Genomic DNA, 13,692 nt, shown 5'->3' with positions numbered 1-13,692 from the left:
ATCAAGCCAGTCTTTGTCCTCAGCCCTGGCACTTCTCTTCAAGCTAAGAACTGATTTCACCAAGATGGGCATTTTTGTTTCTTAGAGTAAATAGTAATATTATTATCACAAAAATATAATTAGAACAAAGAATAAATACACCAACTACACAGCCCAAACACATCACACTTGCCATCAATTAAAGTATTAACATCAATAGATACTTACGCACCACATTTGCAGGCAGGCAGGGATATATACACGCACAACTACAGGGCTACTAGCAGTGCATGCCCACCAATAAAAAGTTTCAGTTCAAAGATCAAATCATTTTAGTTTTAAGCATGGAGCTGCCTGATAAGCTTTCTTATAAATGCCTAACTGCCTATGTACTAGTCAGTTCAATATTTCTCGCCAACTGAAATATTTGTAGTATGAGGACTCTGGTGTTGTGTTAGAGCTTACTGATTGAGCCCATCTGGACTCATTCTTGAAAAAACAAGGCAACCGCACCAAGTTGATGGCATGTTTAAAGAATGATCTGCATAAAACATATAAATGTAAACAAGACTTAGTATATCTCTATATTATTGCTATTTTCTGACCAGAAAAGAAACAGCTTCTGCACACAATATTTAAGAACCAACCTGCTATTCCCCAAATGGTTCTACACCCGTATATGTTGCACCCCCCTCGTTCCCATCCCAATTATTGATTGCGGAGCTTTTTGCTCAAACCATGAGCACCTCCATCGCTCCAAACCAGCTTAGTTTGACTTTCACTTTCATTCATTGCAAAAGATAGAGTCTACACAGGAAAAGTGCAATATTTCAATTGCAGACATATGCAATCTATGTGTTGCACATCAATATGATACCAAAGGTAATTTATTCAAACCTGTCTTGCTCTCTTATCAATGGGTGTCCGCATTTGCAAAAGGGAGGATGAAGCTTTTTCATTCTTTGATGAGTTGGATGATTGTAGGTATCTTTTCTGCTTCCTTTTTTCTAGTATTTTCCGAGGACTGCTACGTCCTTGGTATTTGAAAAATTCAAGCATTGACGGACTTCTTCTCTTAGGAACTTTTGCTATGTTTCTTGATATCTCAAAAGGTGAAGCAGATGTATCAGAAGGAAGATTCTGGTGATGTAATCTGCTCTTCTCCCTGATTCTGTTAAGAAATTCTATTGTCCAAGGTGAACCTGGCGGTGGATGGGCTGAAAGAATGGCCTTTGAGAGTGGTGTTGCTCTATGATTTGATACATCATTTTTGAGTAGTGAATGTTTGCAAGCTGCAGATCCCTGAGCTAAAACATCCTGTATGAGGTTTTCTTGGTTCCTGGAAGGCACCTTATCATTATAACCTGTACCTGGATTATCATTAGTTCCTTGGAAACTATCTCTAGGATATTTTACAGAACTGAATATATCTGATTCAGTGCTGATCTCAGAAACATATGGGAAAGCAGTGCCACTGCCTTTACTGAAAGACAATTTTCTAGCGATTTTAGACTTTCTTGTAGAGTCATTTTCAATCTCCCTCACCATAGAGAAGGGAATAGAATTATCAAAGGAAGAGAAATCCTCACCTGACATTGGACTGTCAATGAGGTCAATAACTTCATCTAGAGAATCCTCATGCCGATTTTCAAACTTATTGATGTTCTGCCTGTCCAAACTGTTCAGCATAGCCATATTTTCTGCCTGATTGTGACCCCAAATATTATCTTTCAAAGGTACACTCAGTTTGGGCTTTTTTGCTTCATTTAATATCTGAGGACTTTCAAAGATTCGAGAATCATATTGCTTAGGAACTTGATGGCTCAAATATGCAGGTAAAACAAATTGCTGCTTTTGATCAAATATATAGTTCGAAGATGAACTGTGTTTTTTGTAATCCTGAAAATCCTTGGAACCTTTAGACATCCGAGAATTATATGGCTTTGACAGCCCAGAAGGATTCAAGAAGTCATCTGTGCATTGGTTCAAAGGCTCAACATGCAGGAACTCATCCATACTGATGCTGGTTTTATGAGGGCTATTCATGTGTTTTCCTTGTTTTCCCTCAGAACCAACATTAAGATGACACTTGTCAGAATCAGGACCAGAAGATACCGAAGAAGAGCAGTCTGTCATTATAGATTTTGAGTCCTCACGCTCACCATACTTGCACAAAGCACTGAACAGAGCAACACTTTCATCTGGTACACAGTAGTTTTGGACTGCATGGATCCTGCGTTCATGTGACCACTCAAGGAACTCAATGAGCACTCCTCCTGAAGAGAGTATTGCATGAGCTGTCAAAGGATTAATTGAAGGAAATTTTGTGAGGAATGATTCTGCAAGAGTTTCTGAATCAGGCATCTTAGGATATAAGCCCCTGGTCATCTTAGCAGCGTAGTCAATGCAGTTTAATATAATTTCATCAGTTAACTCAGATGAATAAGAACAAAAGAGCTGGAAGTCAATTCCCAAACTTGCTGCTGCTGCATAGAGTCCAGCTGAGGATTCCATTACAGTAGAAAGGAAGCCAACTTCTCCCTCAAAAACCTAGAAGAAAAAGTACATACAATATAAGGTAATTCAAATTGCAACAACAATAATTTTAATATTTTAATAAAAAGAGTTCAAGAATTTTCATCTTTTCAAGAGTACCATGTCTCATCTTGCACAATAAAATGAACAAAGCTGTCTGGCCTAAGATTTATTGCCATTTTCAACCTAGGCTATAAGAAAGTCCATACTTCTAGTGAACAAGCAACAACATCACCTATAACTACTTGTAGCCAGCTGACTCTGACCAAGCCAGCAAAAGATGGCCACGAATGAAAATAAGAAGCATTTAAATCTATTTGGAAATTGTTACTCGTAAAATCATTTTTATAGGCTATCATTACTTTTAAGGTCTCTGATATACAGGCAAGACAAGTAGTGAACAGAAGCATATAAAAATATTTCACCAGAGATAAAATAGCCTACTCCAACCATAGTGATGAAATTAACAGAAAGGTACTTGAAGCATAAACCTAGAGTTTTCTGGTTCTAAGCATCCCAAAGAACTCAGAAACAATACCTGACATCTGTTTTCTTGAAACTTAATTACTCTGTTGGTCTAATGAGTTAAGATGTGAAAGTCAAAGTGTAAAGCTGATGTAAGGTATGGAAATTACCAGGAAACAGCCACTGAAAGTAAAACTCAGCAATGTCAAAATATTAGTTGCAATATTCTCAATCCACGATGGTAAGCATGAAGATGCTGCATCTAAAGTGGCAGCTTTTCCTCCGATGTTTCTGCAATCGTACCACACTAAGCAAATTGCAGAACTAATTATGACATCCACAGGCAGATTTAAATCACGTTCCACCACTTGAGCTCCTTCTTTCTCCATTGCAAGAATTTTTTGATATGTACTTCTTCTGGATACAATCATTTCCTTGTCAAAATTTTGCGTGTTCACAATAATTACTATGTCCATTTTTCTCTGCTGAGTTTGCTTGGTTTCCACAGCAACTGGCAGAGGCATAAAGTGAGCTTCTACTTTATCCACACCCTCGACAGATTTCTTATTACACTTGTCTTCAATTGGTACAAAGTTCAGTAGGTCCTCCAACTTCTGGTAATTCACATTGTCATCTAGGGCCAGGATTGAATGAAACTCTCCTTCCTAAAACATGGGTACAGTCAGCAGTATGTCTGTGATCACCAATATGATTACTGACAGATGAAGAGTTATTTGAGGAAAGAATTCACAACATAAGACAGGCAGCTCATGCCAGTCAGAAAATATTTTTGCTAGAAAGTTTGGAACCTATCTCTTATGAAGAAGTCAAAGTTTGGAGGTTGTTTGATGTGTATAAAGAATTTGTAATTGTTCTCATTCTTAACGATAGAAAAGGATATTCACTGCAATGGTTAAACACCAATTTGTAGCAATTCAAGCACCTATACTGTAGCAACTAACTAGAAAATCACAAAACCAAATTAGCCATACACTCCCAATTCATCCTAAAAAAATTTTCTCAACTTCACTTGCACAAGGCAACATGCCTTAATTCACACTGAATATTTCAAGGGGCAATCTATATCTGTCACATGCAGTATATTTTTCCACCCGTTCACCCCAGTCACATATTTTAATTAGACACTAAATTGATTTTTCATTGGTTGATATGAATTTAGGATATATTTTGAACTCATCATACCCTCCATTCCTTGAGCTAAAGCCTCAAAAAAACCTCTTAACAATATCATTAAAATCAAATGTTTGTCTTCTGTTCTATAATTTATATTCGAATTTTATTCTACATGACAATAATATGCGAGTCTGTGAATGAAACTAGAATTACAGGAAAAGTGGCAATGGAAGTTAATTTCCCAAATTAGAAAAAAAAGTTAATTACCTAAAAGTGCATAAAGTAAAGATACCATCAATGAATGAATATGTGAACTCGGTAAGAAAGGCGAGACGTACCATCAACTTTTTTGTAGTCTGGGGCACATTAACACCTTGACAGAGTGCTTTAGATGCACTAGAGCCATCCAGTTCAATCTTCACAAAGTGAAGATGATTCAAGCCAACCAACTCAGTGGAAAAGGAAGATACTCTAGATGAACCACACGAGCCTCCATATTCCACAATAAGGTTGAACTTGTTGAATGGAAAAGATGCAGAAACATGCCTTGAGGAGAAAGGGAGAGAATATCACATAAAACTTCATAACACCACACAAAGTTTGAGCAGATGGGCCCACCCACTTCAGATTTTCAACTTTAGGTTTTCATAATGTGCAATGTGCTGCGTTCTTAATCTCTTGGTTAGAAATTCTAAAATGTAAGAACACTCAAAGACTAACAAGTAATTGTGCTAGGGAGGCTAGAAGTTGGATAAATATTTAGACAAATATCCCACATGCCTTTGTTCCAGGAAATCATGCAATTAGTCTACATAATTTAATATCTATCCTAAAATTTGTTGAATTTTAACAATACCCCCCAATTTCACAAAAATGCAGTTAGCATCTTGTACTAGGAGGCCAACATTCTAGATGCGGCATAACCATCTTATCATGGAATATTTGTGCGTGCAGAACATATACAGTCATGTGGCCGGGTCAAGTCATCTATCCTTTAATAGTCATTAGCTTAGATATGTACCATATAAGAAGAGAACTAGTGATAGGTGATTTAATTCATGAGTACACAACCACATTGATGGAGAACTAATATGCCAATGAGGTTAGAAACATGTATAATATCTCTGGACTCAAGTTCCAAGAATTTCTTCAATAATAGTGTAAAGAACACCTTGCTACCTCAAGCCAACCCATGATTACATATTGAAATTGAAACATTTGTTGTCTTTCATATACCCTGTAGTAATTAGGTTGGAAATTTGAGTTTGATCTCTCTAATATTTCAATTCAGTAGTTTTAGTACCTCTACCTCAATTTTAATGAATTTAATCCTTACACTTATATTAAAAATTGATTTCAAGATGTAACAGTGTTAAAATTTTACCATCAACTTGGATGACGTGGCATTTTGGTGATGAGATAGCATGACAAGGTGGATTAATTTTTTGACCACATAGCACATATCAGTCCAAAAAATCATATTTTACTTCAATTAAATAATAATTAACTAAAAACAAGTTTTTAGCAGTTTCTTATTAACAATAAATGTTATTTTATGCTAATCTTTCCCACATTTGATAAAAAATTTGGGTTGACATGACACATCATCAACAAAAACATCACATGACCAAAATCAACGGTACAATTTTAATATTTGTTATCAATTGTCCTTAAATTGACTTTTAATAAAAGTGTATATTAAAAGTGTAGGGATTAAATTCAGACTTTGACCCTAAAATTTAATTCAGTCAACACCATAAAGCAAAAAAATAAGATACTATATAGCATCAAACAAACAAACTGAATTATTGAGAAGCACTTATCAGATAATATACTGCAATGTATTAGATATTGTACTTTTGGAACTTACTCCTGAGACACCAACCAACAATCTGAAATCAGCTGAGAATCCATCTTACAGACATCTAATGCATTTGCACTTGTGCAGAAACTTGATAACTCATTCCATGATAGCCCAATTGACATCAACAAACTCTTCAAGGACCACCAGAAGACTTGCTCTGCCAAAATCAACACTTTGGAACTACTTGGACTGATGTTTGACTGTAAAATTCCTTGTATAACACATAGTGAGGGATGTGATCTCGTTATTTCCTTGTCAACCTTGCCGCACGCATCCTTAATCAAGGAATGGAGGAAACTTAGTCTTGACTTCAGGCAGCCAAGGCTTTGACATAGCTTGTCTACATATAAGCAAGCTGCATGGATGCCATAGAAACACATGTACCAAGCCATTTGCTTAATTGCACACAATGTCACAAATGCCATAACGTCTTCATCTTTATGAGAAGTCATTCTTCGTGCCATTTTTTTCTTAATACACTCCATTAACTTTTGCTTTGGAAGACTAAGCAATTCAAAATTATCTGCAGGTAAAAATGAGATTAACTCTGTCTCATTCTGCAGGATAGCCAGATAGCTGTTTTCAAACTTTTCAATTAGAGCCACGATATCATCTGACAATTTTATATTGTAAACCATGATATCCCACTGCTGCAATTTTACACCAGTGGATGCACATGCTTGAACTGAAGGACCAGATGAAACATGGGGTAACATAGCATTTGAATCGAATGCCACAGCTGTAGGTCCAGTACTTTCTCCGGCACTACCTTTTTGGGGATTCAAGAAAAAATCGAGATCATTGAATTGTGACATAGACTTAAATAGCAATGAAGCCCTCTTGGCATCTTTTTCTGCTAATTGTTCTGAGTTTCCTGGTTTTGGGCATCCATTGTCTTCTAAATTACCTGACGCAACTGCCATAAGATGACCATTAAGCATAGCAGTGCTATCAGAACTGACATTCAGTGCTTCCTCATATTGTTCAGTAGCCAATTCACTTAAAGCATCATCTGAGAAAATGAATTCAGATACTAACTTCCCATCCTCAAAACTTTCCTGATCAAAATCAATGTTGTATGAGTCTATCTTCTCTACCATATTCTGAAACAAAGAATAAACTTTACTGTTGCATTTATCTTCTTCCAAAATATACCAGTCCAAGTAGATCCCATCAGATGCAGATAGGGGCAGTAACTTCAACTCAGACAGTAATTCCTCAACCAACGTGCATATTGGCCTCATCCTTTTGTGATCAGAGAGAACAGGTATAGGCAAAGATTTGAATGTTTCATCTACCAGCACAAGTTCATGACTAACAACCAATTTGTTGAAACTCTTTAAATTCATGTCTTCCCTGAACATATAGTCACATGCTTCAGGTTCACAGGTCATTTGTCTGTTCAGAAACACCTCAAAGTTTTGAGATAAGTCCACATCAAAAATCTGAAATTCCTCAAAAACAACCAGGCTCATGGGCGAAAAGCAATCAGCACCATGTTTAGCCATATAAAATTCAAAATTCCCATCAACTTGAGGAGTTTCCACTACACTTATAAGGTTCATGTCCAGGAACATCTCTGGGAATGCCAGCTCTGGTTCAGGAAATTGTTTTAATAAACAGTGATCAGAAAAAAACTTGAAGATATCATACCCAATAGAGCCCAAGAGCTCCTTGCTATCAATGAGCACATTATCTTCTTGAGTCCAGAGCTGGGTATCAATAGATTCAAAAACGGAAGGAAGTACATCATCCAGAGAATGACTTATGATGCCCAGACTTATTTCATCCACCTCCAAGAAAGGAAAGGTGTAATGCTGTAAAGGCAACTGATCCTCAAAAGAACTATCCTCTTCAAGCATATAATTATTTTTCTCCATGTTGTACTTTGAAGTAACATAGTCAACCGAATAAACTGATTCTTGAATCTTGTTAGAATATTGCACTATAGGTTCTGTCTCATCCTGAAGAAAGATCCAATTCAAAAGAGACACCAAATTATTCTAAGAATTTTAAGGATCATTAAAACTCCATAAAACAGTGAGATTAATATTTCTCCTTTAAAACACTGCAGGTTTTTGCTATCATCAAGGCTTTTCTGTTTGAACAGAATCAACTGAATATGATGAAACATCTTTCTAGATACTTAAACAACATAGCTTCACTTTTCTTTCTTTGATCAACATTGATATCTCAGTTGCATCCAAGTTTCAAACAAGTAATACACAAGCCAGATATGACTAATGCTGCATGTAGGAAGCAAGTGAACAATTAAAAAGGTTAGAGGACATCTGGAGTAACTACAGATCCATCAGTATACTGAGCAAATTAAGACCAACCTGTCAGGACTTTTGCATGTTAAGGCAAATATATAAGCCTGTCTAAAACACTAAGGTAACCATTAAACTTTAGCACTATATCTGAAGAAAAGAAATTAACTTTAGGCAAATTAAAAAGAAATAAACTTTAATGTTCATTATAATATTATAATTCACCCAAAGATTAGGAAATCTATTATTCTGAATCCACTAGGAAAGAAGGCTAAGGAATTTGGAGGAAGACTGGAGAGTCCAATTCTAACATATCATATGGAGACTTTAAAAAATTATAAAAATAAATTAGATATTTACCTGATTGTTATCAATCTCCGGAATTCCAGAGAATGTCTCGATCTCTTTCTCAGAAAAGCGAGCATTATCCTGCAAATAAATATATACATATATATATATATATGCATGTAAGTACAAAATTTTCAAATGGTTGCTCTACTGAATCAACTTTCATACATGCAATAGACATTTCATTATACCAAGTAAGTATCCAGCTCTGGTGTTTCAAAGAGGATCACATCAAACCTCTGCACATCCTTATCATCAGCACTGGTTACATTATCCTTCTGCAGTGGCACGAATTAAGCTTTATGCAAGATCCTAAAGAGAACGAAGTAAAAGTGAAAGGTTAGCATCATTTGAGAAAGTTACTTTAATGTTTTTGGACATCTAACCTCCACAATTTCAGATCCAAAAGTTGTCTGACTCTGCGCTTCATTTCTCTCATTACAAACGATAGCTTCTTTCTGCAAGCCAAAAAACCATCTAAAGGTAACAGGACCATAGTAGGGAAACACCTGCCGGATTATAAGGATATTTCCTAAAGACAAGTTTCACCAGAAAAAGGAGGCCAAAAAAGAAAAGGCATCCGGTTGCGAGGAATCTCAAATATCTTAATTTTTTTCATCAACAAAATATGTAAAATAAGGTTTCTCATTTCTAATTTTCCGAGAGAATCTCAACTATCTAATATCCATATTAGTTTTAGTTATTGATTAAAATATCTACGAAGAAATTTCCTATAATTGCACTTTCACAGTTTCCTTTTTAAAAATCAAAGAGTGCAAAATCAGGCATTAAAAAGGTCAATCAAATTCAAAAGTACAGATAAAGAAAAACACTATACATGATTGAAACTATTTTGTTTCTATTAAGAAAATAGATCTCAGAAATTCTATTATTGAAGAGTTTTTAAGCATCAACAAGTTATCGATCAATAAAGAGAGCGCTCTCTATAAATAAATAACGTAAAACCGGAGTCTCATCATTTGAAAATCCAAAATCGAATAAATGCTCAAGAATAATTCATCGCGATTTTCATACTTTACATCAACATCAGAAAATTTTCATTTGAAATCAAATAAAAATTCAAAACACATGCAAAACTAAAGTGAATCGAACTCATCATTTTACCTCAGAGAACCTGGCGCCGACATTTCCAATTAGAGACCGAGTATCCCGGAAATCTCCGAAATCGACGTCGATGAATTGAGGAATTGCGTCGGACAAAAACTTTGAGAGAGCGGCATCGATCGGCAATCTGTCGGTCTCGAGAGGTACGTTGAGAAACGAATCAAAGCGGAGAAGCTCGTCTTTGAAGGTAGAAAGATGCCAAGGAGGCAACTGAGGGAGCGGTAGATTAAGGAAGCTTAGGGTTTCGGTTGGAGATAGAGATGAAGTGAAGTAGTCGGTATTGAGAAATCGAGTTCGCATCGCCGGTGGTTTCTGAGATTTGTTGCAGGTGAAGAGAGAGCGGTTTTGGGAAATAGAATTTAAATTCGCGCCCAATATTTGATTTTATTCTAACGGGAGGCTTCCCCACTTGCGTGGATAGCGCGCGCACTTGCTTCAGTCCTTTCCTTTGTTCCCTCTAGTCTCTAGCTTTTTCCCCAAACACAACATCTGGAACGGATTCACAAACTGGATCAAGGTGTCTTAACCCTAGGCAGCTAGGCCTATGAGCTCTGATTGGGCCTAAACTTGGGTCCAGGTTTTCAATATTATGTCCGTCCATCTGTTGTAATGCATGCAACAGATTTTTAATTATTAGAATAACAAAGTTATTTTATAATATATTTATATTTTTTAAAATTTATTAAGTATTAAATTATAATATTTAAAATTAATTTATATTATTGTAATCTTTTATGTATGAACCATTCTTTATGGTACATTTTTTTTTTCAATTTTACTATAATTTGGACCATATCTTAAATTTGTTTTAGATATTGATGATTATTTGATGCACAATGTTAATTAACAATGCCACTAAATAAGAAATTTATTGAATTAGCGTTTTTCTTTTTTTAGTTAAAAGGAAGGTCAAATAACTCATCAAACTAGAACAAGCATAGAGCATCATAATATGCATATGTATATAGTTGTCACTCACTAATTGTTAAAATGTTAATTTGAAATTGATGTCAAAGATTGGATATTCAAATTAATATCTTTAAAAAATATTAAATATCATCGAAAAGCAAATATATTTACACCGTGATAGCAATTAAATTATGCTTCTCACTTGATTTTAAGTTTTAATTACTATTAACATGAAATCTAATACACTACAAAAATGTGTCAAGCACATTTAATATATTAAAATCATCATAATCTCATTATGATAAATTTGATAATTACAACAAAAATTTTATATAATACTGCAAAATGTTGCAAAAGTATTTGCAATAATATTAACGTATACTCCTGTAGTGAAAAGTAATATATATGCAATAAAAGGTTTTATTTGGTAATCTGTTGTCAGGTGTGCAAATGATAATATTGCGAAAGTATATACAACAATCGTTGAGTATGTACTTGTTGCAAAATACGTTTTATAATAACATATATCGATAATAAATGATAAATTCTTTTTTATAAATAATTATAACGAGTGCGAGGGGTATAGTTTAACATTTTTGCATGGAGTGTAATAGATGAGAAAGCACTACCAGCCCCAGGTTCCAGAAACATATAAAGAGGCCAGAGGTCGGGAGACAGGAGTCCATATCCAAGGCTAAAAATTTAGGTGCTTTTATAAACAGGAGGTGTCGTGGTCGTAAAAGTATCTCCGGTAATTGGAGAGTAGGGATATGTATTTCCGTATCCAGCAGCAAGACGCACCCATTAGATCAGCGATACAGATTGCTGCTATAGGAATATATGTCTCCGATACGCGTGTTTTTTTCCATACCAGACACCTACTCCTGATTGGACCCATCTGCCTCGAAAGCAGTCAGGCAGTCACCATACTTATGCAAGCCCAAGCAGTCCGTCGTTTTAACGCTCATACTAATGTTAAGATGATTATTTCCTAGCATGAAACGAAATTAATGCCACGCGTACATTCGAACCGGAGTTAAGTGGCAGGAAATAGAGGCCTGTCGGTGGTATTACGTGTGCTAATCTTATAGCGCCACCGCCATGCATAGGTGGCAAAACCATGCGTTCTGGCGCCTTCTATAAAAATTCGAGATCTGTGCTCTGTTTTCTGTAATTTGCTCGCTTGAAGGTGACGGTCGAGCAGTTTCTTTTCTCTGTAAATCACTGTTAATTCTGATAATGGATACTCAAACAGCCTATCCCCGTGGCTACAATCAGGAGAATGACCCCAACATTATTGGGCACCACCACGGTGAGAGAAAACTTCAAGTCCTTCAAGTCTTGTAACTTCACCTTGACAGGCAAAGGATACTTGTGTTTCTCTGTTTTTATCTAAATGCAAATGCATTTTAACCTTTTTGACCTTTTTCAGGAGAAAGGGAAGTCGAGCATCACCATCAGAAGAAATCAGTTTTGAAGAAGGTTAAGGCAAAGGCAAAGAAGATAAAGGACACGATCACGAAACATGGGCATGGTCACAACCATGACCATGATGATCATGATCATCACTGCCATGAGGGTCATATCCCTGATGACCATGACCTGGATGGGGAAGACGACGATGAAGAAGAAATTGTTTATGATCCAGAAGTTCATGGGGCAACAAGTATGTTGCCTACTGCTTTAATGCATCACCCTTCCCATGTTTCTTTATATTTTGTCCATGTAGGACAAATTGGCAATCAAATATGATGGCTAATTTTATTTCAAGAAATTTTAATCAAATGTTCTTAAATCCGTAATCTTTAATTATTGCTCCACAAGCATTCATTCCAGTCAAAATGAGAATAACGGAAAGATACTATATACAAATATTGCAATTTATATCAGGGAAAGTGCCTCAAACATTTCTGTTTTGTCATTCTTGAAGCGTATGAGTCTGCCGCTGCCAGAGTAATTGTCTCTAGACAACCAGAAGACTTGAGCCATGCTGGAATTACATACGAGAGGTCTAAAGCCTTGCGCCCCGATCCTCTAGCACCAAGAGACAGCTCTGAAACGTTTTATTCGGGAAACGACAAGACCAAATACAACAATGATCCAGCGATGAGTTCCGTTCCTGGCCTGAAGGCGCTGGCGATAGAACAACCAAGGGTTAACTCTGGGAAGACAACTCTTACGGTTGAAGAACCTCTAGGGCCACAAAACACACCTGTGTCTCGTACTTCTCATCAGAGCAAAGATGCTAATCCAACTAAAACATTTCTTTATGGGCAAGAGGAATATCCTGGGCAACCCAAAGTTAATTTGCAAAGACCAAAAGGGTTGGAGGATGACCCTGCTGCTCCGGAGGGCACTCCTGATGCTTATACTACTACAAATTATCAGACCAAAGTCACAGATCCAACTGGAAAAGGTTAAACCATTTTAGGCTAAAGACATCAGTTTATTACTTATGCATCAGCTTCCATCATTCTTCTTTTAGCAGTCAATTATAATTCAGAAAATACATCAAGAGATTGCCTTAATTAAAAGGGTTGTTATGTTAGAGATTTGTTATATTGTATTGAACTTGAACTGAACAAATTATTTGTTCTAACATACGCAACAGATGGAGAAGCAACAGGGATAACTCCAATTCTTCATTCCTTAGATAAAATGAAAATCTATGATGAGCAAAATACAGGAAGAGAGCAGAACTTACCACCTGGAACTCATCATAGGTCATCAGAACTAACCTTCCCTAAGGGAAGCCATGATCAATTCTCTCCTGAACCAACTCCTGCAATACCCATCAAAACCCCGGAAAAATCCCCACTATTCTCAGAGACCATGGAGACCCCAAAACCTGAAGAGCACGTAAATAACATCCCACCTGATAAACCGTCAAACCTGAGCAGTTACACTGAGAAAATATCATCTGCCACCTCTGCTATTGCAGACAAAGCAGAGTCGGCCAAAAACATTGTAGCTTCAAAGCTTGCATATGGTGAAAAAGATCAAACACTTGCAAATGAATCGCATGAAGGTCAAGGCGCAACCAAGCGAGCATCAGCAGTAGAT

At 36.3% G+C, this 13,692-nt stretch overlaps 2 protein-coding genes across 3 annotated transcripts in view; one reads left to right on the top strand and one right to left on the bottom strand.

Moving 5' to 3' along the window:
- Positions 1-9: 9 nt before the first annotated feature.
- Positions 10-10,113, bottom strand: SHOC1 (shortage in chiasmata 1). Of its 2 annotated transcripts, XR_002446568.1 has the most exons (10): positions 9,721-10,113; positions 8,982-9,053; positions 8,787-8,873; positions 8,608-8,676; positions 5,984-7,941; positions 4,452-4,659; positions 3,150-3,644; positions 877-2,529; positions 627-786; positions 10-520 (listed from the first exon to the last, which is right to left on the bottom strand). XR_002446568.1 is itself a non-coding variant. In XM_021445455.1 (9 exons), exons 1-9 carry the CDS (start codon positions 10,018-10,020, stop codon positions 688-690), a joined length of 4,941 nt encoding a protein of 1,646 aa, XP_021301130.1. In that variant the 5' UTR covers positions 10,021-10,113; the 3' UTR covers positions 557-687. The 2 variants fall into 2 exon arrangements, 1 of the variants encoding a protein (XP_021301130.1); XM_021445455.1 differs by lacking the exon at positions 10-520 and having other exon boundaries at positions 557-786.
- Positions 10,114-11,868: 1,755 nt separating this feature from the next.
- Positions 11,869-13,692, top strand: part of LOC110425530 (low-temperature-induced 65 kDa protein-like) — a 2,382-nt gene continuing 558 nt past the window's right edge. The window contains exons 1-4 of the mRNA XM_021440449.1: positions 11,869-11,941; positions 12,062-12,295; positions 12,560-13,045; positions 13,241-13,686. Of these exons, the coding sequence (XP_021296124.1) occupies positions 11,869-11,941; positions 12,062-12,295; positions 12,560-13,045; positions 13,241-13,686 (1,239 nt within the window). The remainder of the gene's footprint in view (positions 11,942-12,061; positions 12,296-12,559; positions 13,046-13,240; positions 13,687-13,692) is intronic.

Source organism: Theobroma umbraticum, unplaced genomic scaffold (genome assembly GCF_002168275.2).
Source record: "Theobroma umbraticum cultivar Fairchild unplaced genomic scaffold, ASM216827v3 scaffold_30.0, whole genome shotgun sequence".
Taxonomy (NCBI): Eukaryota; Viridiplantae; Streptophyta; class Magnoliopsida; order Malvales; family Malvaceae; genus Theobroma; species Theobroma umbraticum.
This window is presented reverse-complemented; position numbering and strand designations above follow the sequence as displayed.